The sequence below is a fragment of the Pholcus phalangioides genome, unplaced genomic scaffold (assembly GCF_987345545.1).
Source record: "Pholcus phalangioides strain wild (caught in Gottingen) unplaced genomic scaffold, Ppha-v1.0 ptg000010l_1, whole genome shotgun sequence".
In the NCBI taxonomy this organism is placed as follows: Eukaryota; Metazoa; Arthropoda; class Arachnida; order Araneae; family Pholcidae; genus Pholcus; species Pholcus phalangioides.
Window position 1 is genome coordinate 26,409,420 of NW_028301603.1, and position 12,902 is coordinate 26,422,321.

The 12,902-nt window shown below is 37.1% G+C and overlaps 1 protein-coding gene across 2 annotated transcripts in view; it reads right to left on the minus strand.

Moving 5' to 3' along the window:
• Positions 1-527: 527 nt before the first annotated feature.
• Upf2 (UPF2 regulator of nonsense mediated mRNA decay) overlaps positions 528-12,902 on the minus strand; it is a 228,607-nt gene continuing 216,232 nt past the window's right edge. For both annotated transcript variants that reach the window (XM_089237947.1, XM_089237950.1), the window contains one exon: positions 528-974. Coding sequence is in view for 1 of the 2 variants with exons in the window: in XM_089237950.1 (XP_089094076.1) it covers positions 965-974 (10 nt within the window). In the remaining variant the exon portion in view is untranslated. The remainder of the gene's footprint in view (positions 975-12,902) is intronic.

Below are 12,902 nucleotides of genomic sequence, written 5' to 3' on the forward strand. Positions count from 1 at the left end.
CCGCTTAAGCCGTCATGATTTTTCGGTAACATCAGGTGATGACTTATCGAGGTTTTACTGTATTTCACATTCTCCCTGACCTCCCATTTTGCTGGGAACCATGTACTTAGCTATCCAATTGAATGTATTTCGACCTATGGTTCCATTGTAAAAGTTACATGTTTCGATGTGCACGATCACCCCTAGAAGGGTGTCTTTACCACCCTGTAGAAAGATAAGTTCAACATCCATGGGTCCGAACACTCCAGATGCCTCTGCCTATTCAGATAAAATCGTTTAGTAACACAAGTGTCTCTTTTGTTTTGTTTACATAAACTCGATTTATCACCTAATGCTGGTAATTTTCAATCTTGTTTTTTTTTTCATGTCTCCAGAGAATTCTGAATTGTATTTGAGGCAGAGATTCCAAGATCCCAGTGGAGAAATAAGTAGTTGGTGATCTCTGCAGCAAGAACCCTTATCAAGCGTATCATCGTATCCAAAAAAAAATAAGAATATTTCTCGACATCAAACCGAAAACAAAGATATCGATTTTTGATTTTTTTAATTCAAATTCTGTACATTTTTCATCACAGTGCTCATCATCATTATGCATTGCACCTTGATCAACACAAGCTTTTCCATAGGCTACATGTGCCAGATAGTTTAAAGGGGGAGAGAAACACAGCTTTTCCAGATGAATTGAAGAGAAAAAAAAACCAAATAAACTAAAACTTTAGTTCCTGGTAGAGACATTTTATGCTATGAGGCCGTCCGTAGTTGTGCTTCTTTTATTCATTCCTTCTTGGTCTGTTAATCGCTTAACGTGTATTTCTGGATCGCTGGCTCATTACTTCAGAATGATTCCATCGCAGTCATCTTCGGATCGAGAATTCATAAACGGCGGCACCGTTACCGTAAATTCATTAACGAACAGTATAGAGCAACTCTCAAAAAGACAAGATCAGCCCTAACATGTGCAGTTTCAACGCTTCCTGAGGTACAAGAAAAAGAACATTGTTAGTAACTCAAAACACATTATTAATACTAGGAATGATAAGTTAAAAATAAGCACATTGCTCGTATCAGGATAAAAAATTACCACAAGAGAATTGCCTGAATCATGTGCCTAAATAAACACCCTCCATTTTTTAATCCTTTGTTAGATTCCATTGCCAGTCAACGATTTGAAGCATCAACTTCAGCCTGAGGCTTCAAAGTTCTCACTATGTAGGTCATTCTGAAAATTTTGGAACAAAAGAGCAAAAAAAAAAAAAATTTTTGCAGTTGATTCGGACTAATGGTTACACGCTTAGAAGAGGTAAAGGAGTAGAGGAAGAAACCATATTTTTTTTCTGGTTCAGACCATCAAGGTCACATGACCTATAAATGATCTTTCCCCCTCCCGCAGCTATTTTCTATGTGTTTACCATAGTCTTTTGGAAGTGCTGTTTGTTTACTCTTGCATTATTTTTTGAAATACTGGTGCTCTCATGCTGTACCTATGCTTGTTACGGAGAAAGCATGTAAAGGGATACGAATAACATTTCACAGGAATAGAAAAATCATTCAATATTTTCATACTTTCTGATAGATATCAGTTATCAAAGTTTGCCATGCAAAGGTGCATTCATTAAAACTTACGTTTTTCTACTAAATAAGCTGCACAATCTTGTTAGTTGCTTAATAAATATTGAAATTTAGTTTAACAACCAAGTGATTACAAATACTTCTGCACTTATGAATAAAAATTTAGTAAAATTTTAATCTATTTGTCTCTGTGTTTCGCAATTATATCCATGTCCCTTTTGGTGAGTAAATTTTTTACAAACTAAAATAGTTCAGATGTGTGTCCTTGACCTATTTTTAACTGCCCCGCAGATTCTTAATCACACAAATTGCACACAATTTTTGTATATGACAACTGGTTACTGAGCAGTTTAAATAAATTAGACATTCATTTCGTATGCTTTTAATTTAATTTCAATTAACACAAACTAATTAACTTTATCTACTTAGAATAATTTATCATCATGATTGTGGAAAATCTCATAAATCAAGAAACAAAAGATGAAAAAAGATTTTTTTTATTGTCAAAAAACATTTTCATCAGCACAAGAAAATTCTTATAAAAAATTATAATAAAATGTTAACTTCTGAAAAATTATAAAAAAGTAAATTCACAAAAATCAAAAAGTTATTTTTTTCAAAAATTCTGAATTTCTTTCCTTCATTAATTCTAAAGTTATTTTTTCATTAATTCTTTAATTCTAGAATTAATCATCGTTCATTGTTTTCGATCATTTTCTGAAAATGATTAGCAGGGCCACAGTGTGCCTTCTCGTGGCCCTGGGGTAGACTTTTATCTTGTAGGCCCCCCCCCCGAAAGGGTTGTTATTATGCAAAATAAGTAACGTTTTTTGTGGGGGTGCCCCAGCCTAGTTACAGGCCAAATGCCTAACATAAGGTGTACCAAACACGAACTCACCAAATTAGGAAACTGCATAAGATAACTGCCAAACATGACTGCATTACTAATGGTTTACGGAAAATTCATCGCTAGGAGAATTCACCGCCGAAAATTCACTGAAAACAGTTTGATGTGTGTCAGAAAGTGAGGGAGTGAGTGAGCTATTGAGTGAGTGACAGATCTACTGAATCCATGACTGATTGAGTGAGCTACTGAGTGTTCTAGTAAGTGAGTGAGTGAATGATCTAGTGAGCTACTGAGTGTTCTAGTGAGTGAGTGAGTGAATGATCTAGTGAGTGAGTGAGTGAGTGAGTGATCTAGTGAGTGAGTGAGTGAATGATCTAGTGAGTGAGTGAGTGAGTGATCTAGTGAGTGAGTGAGTGAATGATCTAGTGAGTGAGTGAATGATCTAGTGAGTGAGTGAGTGAATGATCTAGTGAGTGAGTGAATGATCTAGTGAGTGAGTGAGTGATCTAGTGAGTGAGTGAATGATCTAGTGAGTGAGTGAGTGAATGATCTAGTGAGCTACTGAGTGTTCTAGTGAGTGAGTGAGTGAATGATCTAGTGAGTGAGTGAGTGAGTGAGTGATCTAGTGAGTGAGTGAGTGAATGATCTAGTGAGTGAGTGAGTGAGTGAGTGATCTAGTGAGTGAGTGAGTGAATGATCTAGTGAGTGAGTGAATGATCTAGTGAGTGAGTGAGTGAATGATCTAGTGAGTGAGTGAATGATCTAGTGAGTGAGTGAGTGATCTAGTGAGTGAGTGAATGATCTAGTGAGTGAGTGAGTGAATGATCTAGTGAGTGAGTGAATGATCTAGTGAGTGAGTGAGTGAGTGAATGATCTAGTGAGTGAGTGAGTGAGTGAATGATCTAGTGAGTGAGTGAGTGAGTGAATGATCTAGTGAGTGAGTGAATGACCCAGTGAGTGAGTGAGTGACATAGTGAGTGATCCTAAAGATATGGCGGAAAGTTTTAATAACAACTTTATTAGAAGAAATTTAGATGATATGAAAGAAATTACAAATTGCTGTTGCACAAGAGAATATATTCAATAATTCCATTAACTCTATATTTTACTCAGAATCTTCTAACGAAACGTTAAAAGGAATAATAACAAAAGTAAAAGATAATAAAGTAAGTGGATATTCGATGTATTAACCCCCTAAAATTTTCAAAATCATCTCCTGTTACCACTTTGATGTTATAAAAACATTATTGATCATCAGTAAGCGATGGATTATTTTTTCCTATACCACTCGAACACCTCATGATCCCCATGGGCGATGAACTTTCAGAAATCTCATCTTAGTGCATATCTACATCTATACACTGTATATAAAATAACATGTCCTGACTGATTCATCATCGCTGAGCCAAAACGGCTGAAGCTATAAATATCAAATTTTGTGAATAGTTGTTTCACGACATGAAGAGTGACTAAGAAAGGTTTTCCATATTCGACTGCTAAGGGGGGTTCAATAATGGAGGAGGTCATACACTGGAATCATGCTGAGCCAAAACCGCTGAAGCTATAAATATACCATTAGGTCAATATTGTAATAGACAATATAATATAGAAAAATCAGATTTTTTAATCATTTGGGACACTACTAGGTTAAAACTAACTAATTCACTCACTCACTCACATACTCACTGGGTCACTCCTCTCAGTAACTCAATCGTTCACTCCCTCGCTGACTCGCATTGAACTGTTGTCTGTGAATTGTTAGTCAGTGAATTTTCCTAGTGGTGAACTTTCCGGCAGTGAATTGTTATAGATGAATTGTGGCGGTGAATTTTCCGGACACATTTACTAATATGTCATGTGTCTTACTCTGAGCACACAGTCAGGAGGCATGAATGGACACTTGTCCCTTCTACATCAATACCTTCTATAAGGTTTCACCCTCCCGATATACATTCAATTTCTATCTGTAGTGGATGGATTCTGGTGAGGTCAAGTTGGTTTTCTAACTTTGAGGCAATAATGAGAGTCAATCTCACTGTTAAAAAGTCTCGTCGTAGAGAGAAACCAACCCTACAACAGTACAAACATTCCATCAATTACACTTCAGTCACAATTTAAAATGGGTGCACAACCTCCGTCCGGCAAGCAAAAGTTTTTCCAATAGAAAAGTACAGGGCTGCAACAAAGGGGGAGATCGGCTACTAGGCACTGGACCAGAGAGAGAATGCAAATTTCATCCTTTAATCTCTCCTTCAACATTACAAACTGGAGGAAGCTTTCTTTCTTTCTTTCAAACCGACCACAACTCCGGTCTATCACCATTTATGGGTGATTTACTACCTAGTGAGTTATGACAGAGGTGTAACTGTGTGTGTATACCTAACAGTCGGAGTGCGCATGTAGTGTTGCATTTGATTTTTCAGTACTACCATCTATTTCAGAAGGGAAGTGAGTGATGTGTTATGCTTGAATTACATTTGTGCTCTTTGTAGGTCTGTTGCTATCTGCGGCGAGACTTTTAACGGGGAGATCGGCTCGCATTCGCGCCTTGAAGTTGGGAACCACAGAAAACCAACTTCAGCCGACCACCCCTATGGCGACGGTGGGGCTCGAACCCGGGTCCTCGCGATGTGAGTCCGTCACTATGACCACTCGACCACCATAGCGGCCAAAACTGGAGGAAGCACAAAAATTCATGCTTGCCTTGGCAGACCGAACATCTAGTAGCAGCCCCGAATCAAAACATATAAATGCAATATGCAGGTCGCATGGCTTTTTACTGGCAAATCTTTGATCCTAAAGTCATACTTCCAATTAGAAAAAGTATCCAAATAATGTGTAGTACTCAGATATGTCATTCATGTTGCAAGGAGTTATATAGTTATTAAAATTAAAAAATGCACTTTTTACATGGACACCCTGTGCCCAAAAGCTCATTTAAAAAGTTGTTGCCCCGTCTCTCCTGATGCCAACTAAAAAAATTCCATGTTTCTAAGTGCAATATTCGCAATCCAAAAATAGAGCAAGGTTTGGAAAAAAGTCTTAAATATGGGCAAACTGTTTTACCCACATTTAACACTGTTTTTTACCAAACTTTCCTTCATTTTTCAAATTTGAATATCTCAGTGAATTAGATAATTCTGAATAAAATAGAATAAACTCTAATCAGCACTTAGAGTTTTTTAAATATTTTTTTGTTAGCATCGGGAGGATGGGGCAACAACTTTTTAATCTGGTTTTTTGAGCACAGGGTGTCCCCATAAACATTTTTTAAATAATTATACAACCCCTTGCAACATGAATGACATACCTGAGTACTATACATTTGGATACTTTTTCTAACTGGAAGTATGATTCTAGGATCAAGGTAATAAAATGCCATGCGCCCTGTTACTTATGCACCCTGTATACATCGGCTGATCATATTTCCTTGATAAAAAATTGGTAAATCACCAATCATTAAAAATACACAAACGCCAGAAAATGAAGAGCTACTGCAAATGAAAGTGGATTTAAATGTAACTTTACAAATATTAGAGATGAATATTTATATGATCGCAATAGCAATAAATTTATGATAATTATAGTCATAATTAAAGCTCTGAAAACACGGAAAAATAAGACACTTGAAGAAATCGAGACAGTCACAGATTACGGGAATGTCCTGTAAAACGGTCTCCCTATATGTTTCTCGCATGCAAATAGTAGCAATATCACATATCTGGCTCACAGACTAAAAAGGTTGCCATGCCTGATTTAGAATATGGATGACAGCACCAGTCTCAATTTGAAAAAAAAGGAAACCCACAGTGAGCAAGCAGACACACTTTCAACATCAGACACCAAAACCCGAAAATTCTGCCACTTTAGCTTCTTAGTTTCAACTGAAGTAAGTGGTGGGTCGCAGTGAATTTCTTGAAAAGAAATTTTGAGTTCTTAGCCTTCGAATATCATTGAAATTAACAGAAATTTATTATAACAACACATATAAAGGTATTTTCTTTCGAAATTTTCATTAAAATAATTTCTTTTTGCATTAAAAAATAAATTTGTGATTGTAGGGGGAGGGCATGAGCCACCCTATGCCTCTCAGCGTACATCTCTGATCCCACCAATATGAGCTAGGAGGTACGGGGCAGAGCTGACAAGGGAAGAGGGGAGTTCAGAGTTTTGCTGACAAGGGGGGAGGTTGAAAATAGCTAAATACTTGAATGACCCCTAATACGAACAGATAAAAATAGCTTGCCAAGTAGTTTGCTTCCAAATTCGGAAGACAGAGGCAGCACTCATAAACATGTGTTAGGCACACAACTCATATATGATTCATTCGACATGCGCCGATTCATTAGAAATTTTGTTTGCAAAATGGATATAAACTGAAGAGCCAAAAAAACTGGTACAGGCATGCGTATGCAAATAAAGAGAGATGGAATCAATCAGAGTACGGCGCTGCGGTCGGCAACGCCTATATAACACAACAAGTGTCTGGCATAGTTGTTAGATCGGTTACTGCTGCTACAATGGCAGGTTATAGAGATTTAAGTGAGTTTAAACGTGGTGTTATAGTCGGCGCACGAGAAATGGGACATAGCATCTCCGAGGTAGCTATGAAATTTGGATTTTCACGTACGACCATTTCCCGAGTGTACCGTGAATATCGGGAATCTGGTAAAAAATTAAATCTAGGACATCACTGCGGCCGGAAAAAACTCATGCAAGAACGGGACCAACGACGACTGATGAGAATCATTAAACGTGACAGACGTGCAACCCTATGGAAATTGACGGAATCAAACATTTTTCTTAAATTTTTTCATATTACTTAAAATTCCAGAATCGACACGCAAAAGTTTGTTATGCTTATTTAATAGTTCAATAAAGTAAAATAAATTAAAACATTAATATTACAATGAATATTGGTTGCGCAATGTGTTGGAAGAACAGGAATTATTCAAATTTTTGCAAGTTTCATTATGCAGCTTTTCACCCGTTTTGTCCAAACGAAGCGACCCAGAATTAATCACAAGGAGGTGGCTGCATGTCGAGTTCCAACCACACTCTACCCAAACAACCATCCAAAGTAGGCGTGTGTGTGTAATTTACATTAAATTTCAAAACTAGTCACCAAAATTGATGTGTTCAAAACTTGACTTCTGGGTGCAATCAGGTATAATTGATCATGATAATTGCGTAGATCTGTAGCCATCTCTTGCTTCATGTCTATATACTTCTTTAGTTGAGGCCTCACAATAACAAGCTTGATGCATCTCTTCACTGTCTCTGAGTCCATCGGAGAAACTTTTCGATGCCTCTTATATGGTTAGTGTTGGAATTGATGAATGATATATTATCATCACATACATCCTGTAGCATTAGCGGAAGGATACAACAACAGGGCTCCCACTCAAAAAATGAGAAAAAGTAGGAAAACACAGGACTGAAAAGTAGGACAGGAGAGGGTAACCCCCTTAGACGACATAATCATAGCATAATGAAAAAAAATCTCTAAAAAATTTTTTTTCCGAAAATGATTTAAAAAAATAAATAAAAAAAAAATTTTAATTCTGAATTAATCGGGGTTCGAGTCCCCGTGGGGGGCAGAGATAAATTTTCTTCCTTGTAATCTTCATCTCCACAAATAGCCAGCCTTTTGATGAATCTTGTATTGACAAGTGGAGAGGACGTTTCTATATGCATTGTAAATATTGTTTATGCCTTTTCATGCCTTAAAAATACAGAAGACAACTGAATGCTATTGGGTAGAATCAGAATCATCAAACCTAGAATACGCCTATGTATCAAACTGCTTTGTAATGGAAAATGATGTATCCCCTATTTGCACCATAATTTTGAATGATAAATGTTAGTTCATGTCCAAGACCACGAAGTAATAAATACAAAATTATTTTTGCCATCTAGACGGAAGTTTTTAATGACTACTATACTTGTTGAACCCTCAAACTAAGCAAATGGAAAATTAATCAACCAAATGGTCCACATACACCCCTCAAATAACCTTAAAAACAATACAATTTCTGCTTTGGCAGAATCATTAATTGCATTCTCCAACATTTGTAATATTTGGCAATATATCATTGATTGCTCAATCAAAATCAATTACACAAATTTTGCCAATAGGATTTGGTAAAAAAGTAGGACAAAAACTAGAAAGTACGACAAAACCGAGAAAGTAGGAATAGTAGGACGAGCGGGAGCCCTGCAACAGGCAAGTATTCCAGTTAATGATTACAATGTAATCGGTAGCTTCAAGGTTTATCTTATGTAGCACGAAGTGGCTCATAATTTTTCCTTTGGAGAATTTTGCTCTTAACCCTTTATATCCGACATTGTGAAAAGTAGAAAAAGAAGAAAATTGTAATAAATTAAAAGTATAAATGTGATGAGAATAAAAGTAGTTATCATGTAAATTATTTGGTAGGTCATCTTAGTTCTAATTAAAGACAAAAAAAATGATGTTTTTGAAACAGTTCGAAACAAATTGTCTAACCTGGTACTTTAAAGTACCATCAAGGTATAAAGGATTAAAGTTCTTCTATATCCAAGCTCTCTTGAATGTGTTCTCTGCCATCAATGATCATAGCCAACATTAAATTTTCAGGGTGTGCAAACAACGCATTGCATTCAATTACTGGATTAACTTTAAGTAAATCGTCAAATAAATACCACAATGTTTGAACTGCTGGAAAAACATATTTAGTGTGTCACTGAAATACTTGTTTTTTTTTATGTAGAAACACACAGGCATGTACGATTTCAACATGAAGAGAACTTTTTGGCCAATTTGGCCAACTTAAGTAGGCCAACACCCTTACCCACTCTATTGGCCACATTTAGCCATATATAATGTGACAGACGACCAGGATCTCGAATTCACAAATCCTCTGGACAATGTCCCGACTTTATTGCTTTGGTTATGTCTAATAAATACAATACTCCTGGCCTTTGCTCAGCATCTTTCTGTCTACTTCTAGAATCCAACAATCTACAGATTCATACTCCACCACAGAGAGCTTTCACATCCAGCAAGCTGTTATCCAATGGGCCCAGAAAAAGATTTTGGCTCTGTGGATGCACCATCTATATATATCTGTGGCTCCCAACTTCGAGGCGCGAATGCGACTCTATCCCCCATTAAAACGTCTTGCCATAGAGAGCAACAAGCATAAAATGGTACAAATATTCAATCATTTCACTTCACTCACAATTTTAAATTTAGATGGCGGCACTAAAAATTCCCACACAACTGCATACGGCTGACTGTCAGGTACACTCACTTTGTTCCAGACTCCTGGAAGAGATCTCTGCAACAGGATAAGTCCGGTGGCAGAGTCCTGGCGTTCATCAATTCATTACACCATCTATATGCTGAAAAATATGACAGAGAGGGAGTTTGTTCCAATGGAGTAGATACACGATCCACTGTAGTGGTCGTCTCATGTGTAGTTCACATGTGCTCCAGTCACACTCGGGCAGTTGAGAGATGTGCCTAACTTGTTACTGAGGCCTCACTAAAGTATGTGGACATGAAGCTAGAAATAGCTGCATTAGATCTAGGCTGTTATCAAAATCAGACATGCCTGATTTCTCCCAATCCACTGTCGAGTGGTTATAGTGACGGACTTGCGATGCGAGGATCTGGGTTCGAACCCCACAGTGGTGGTCGGCTGAAGTTGGTTTTCTGTGGTTCCCAACTTCAAGGCGCAAATGCGAGCCGATCTCCCCGTTAAAAGGTCTCGCCACAGAGAGCAACAAGCCTACAACAATACAATTATTCAATCATTACACTTCACTCATAGTTAGAAAAAAAAACCTGGTGGCAGATGGCAGCACTACACATAACAAGCATTACAGAGAAACAAAAACTTCACGTCAGGTTTCACTACACAGACATTCCCGCATGTACCGATTCGTTGGGGGTTCAGCGGGGGGGGGGGGCGGGGTGCATGTGTGGTGTAGCAGTAGTAGGTAGGGCCTCTAAAAATGGCTCGGGGATCCATGATGTTCTTAAGTCAGCCACCTTGTTGGGCAATTTGCCTGTTGTGGCGTTGTATTTGTATTTATAAAAGTCAGACTTCAAACATGTACACTTGGAAAAAAAACAGTAGAAGAAACTAAACCACTGAATCCTAGTCGATTTTGGTAACTCGTTTTAAAATATAATTACACACACAAAGCCTACTTTGAGTGGTTGTTTGGGTAGGGTATGGGTGGAACTCAACGTGCAGCCATCTCCTTGTGATTAATTCTGGGTCATTTTGTTTGGACAAAACGGGCGAAAAAGCTGCACAATGAAACTTGCGGAAATTAGGTAATTCCTGTTTTTCCAACACATTGTGCAACCAATATTCATTGAAATATTAATGTTTTAATTGATTTTACTTTATTGAACCATAAAATAAGCATAACAAATTTTTTTGTGTCGATAGTAGAATTTTAACTAATATGAAAAAATTTTAAAAAAATGTTTGATTCCACCAATTTCCATAAACTTCAAGTATGATGTGCGACCGGAAGATATCAACCGATTTTTAAATTTTTTACGCTGTTTTTCTTCTTATTAAAGGCGGCAACTTTTCCACGCTATATAGCGATTTGAAAATAAAAACTTCATTTTTTTCAATCCACCCTAGTGTCCACATAAAAAAAGTTAATTTTTGAATTATAATAACTATACCACCATGCAATACGAATGACCTATCTGAGGTCCACGTTATTTGGATACTTTTACCTAACTGGAAGTATGCCTAAGATCAAAGGTTCACCAGTAAAATGCAGTGTTTTTCATTTAAGGGATTTGTTTACATTTTACTGTTCAATGCCAGTGACAAATGAAGCACTTCCATTTCTAGTTCTTTGCTGAGCATTGTAAATATATTGTACATGTCTTTTCATGCCTTACAAATACAGAAGACAATTGAATGCTATTGGGTATCATCAGAATCATCAAATCTAGAATAGGCCTATGTATATAACTGCTTTGTAATGCAAACTGCTGTTTCACCTATACACAAAATGTGGATCATATTGATGAATGTTAGTTACTGTCCAAGACCATGAAGTAATAAATACAAAATTATTTTTTCCACCCACAGACAGAAGTTTTTAATGACTACTATACTTGTTGAACCCTTGAACTAAGCAAATAAAAAATTAATAAACCAAATGGTCCACATATGCCCCCCCCCCTGCCTCTCCAAATAACCTTAAAAACGATACAATCTACAACATTTGTAATACTTGGCAATATATCAATGATTCCCTCCTCAATTACAATCAATTACACAAACTTTGTTGATATGATTTGGGAAAGTAGGGCAAAAACTAGAAAGTAGGACAAAACCGAAAAAGTAGGTTAAAAGTAGGAAAAAGAGTACGAGTGAGAGCCCTATGTATGTATACAGGGTCAACATGACCTAATCAGCCAAACAAAAGGGAGTGATAGATGAGCCCAAATGGAACATAAAACACCCTACCAAACACTGTCCTATCTCAAACTGTTTTCCAGTTACGGTGGATGATGGAAGGAAAATGCGTCAAGTCTGAAAAAAAAGAATTTGTGAATTTTCTGAAAGACCTTTCTTTTTTTTTCGAACTGAGCATAACTACGGTCTATTGCCATGGCCAATTTACTATCAAATGAGTTGTGCTGGAAATGTGAGTACCTAACAGTCTGAGTGTGTATATAATGTTGAGACTGATTTTTCAGTGCCTTTATCTTTCAGAAATGAAGTGTAATGAATGAATTTTGGTACAATAGTAGCGCCCTGTCGCTCCCTGTGGTGAGACTTAACTTGGAAATTAGCTTGCATTTGCGCCTCGCGCCAATCTCTTAGTTACAAAGTTGCCATATATCACAGCGAGCAATTTGAAAAAAGACCCACACTAAAACTAAACACATATTTGAAAAGAGCAGAAAAAATCCTATTAGGTGACATCACTTCCATCAAAATATCTGGATTTAATGGTGAGTTACAAGCATTGAGAGATTGGTCAGGTGCAAAATCAAATTATTGCCGAAATTGACTAAAATATCTACTTCAACAAACCCTGATTTCAGTGATATATTGCAAACAAAAGGCTAGATTTCTCCTTAAATAGGTGGCTTATTGTAGACTCTTTCAAAAGCTGTTGCAATGAAAAAAATTTGGTAAATTTGATAGATGGTATCTAGAAGGGTGTTCACAGAATTTGCAAGTACAGAATTCGGCGACAATTGAATTTTAAACTTTGCTAAGGGGTCATTCAAGTATTGCCAGCATCGATCGGGGGGGGGGGGGAGGGTTCCGATTTGCTGACTTTTGATGGGAGGGGGGGGGGTTTGGATAATGCTTATGTCATCAACCACCTTTTATGAAAATATGAAACATTCTTAATGGCATCTTACTGGGTGTGCCAAAAACGAGAAAACCTTTTGCTAGTTAGTGGGCACCTGAACTAACATTCCCCCTATTGATAAGTCTTCTAC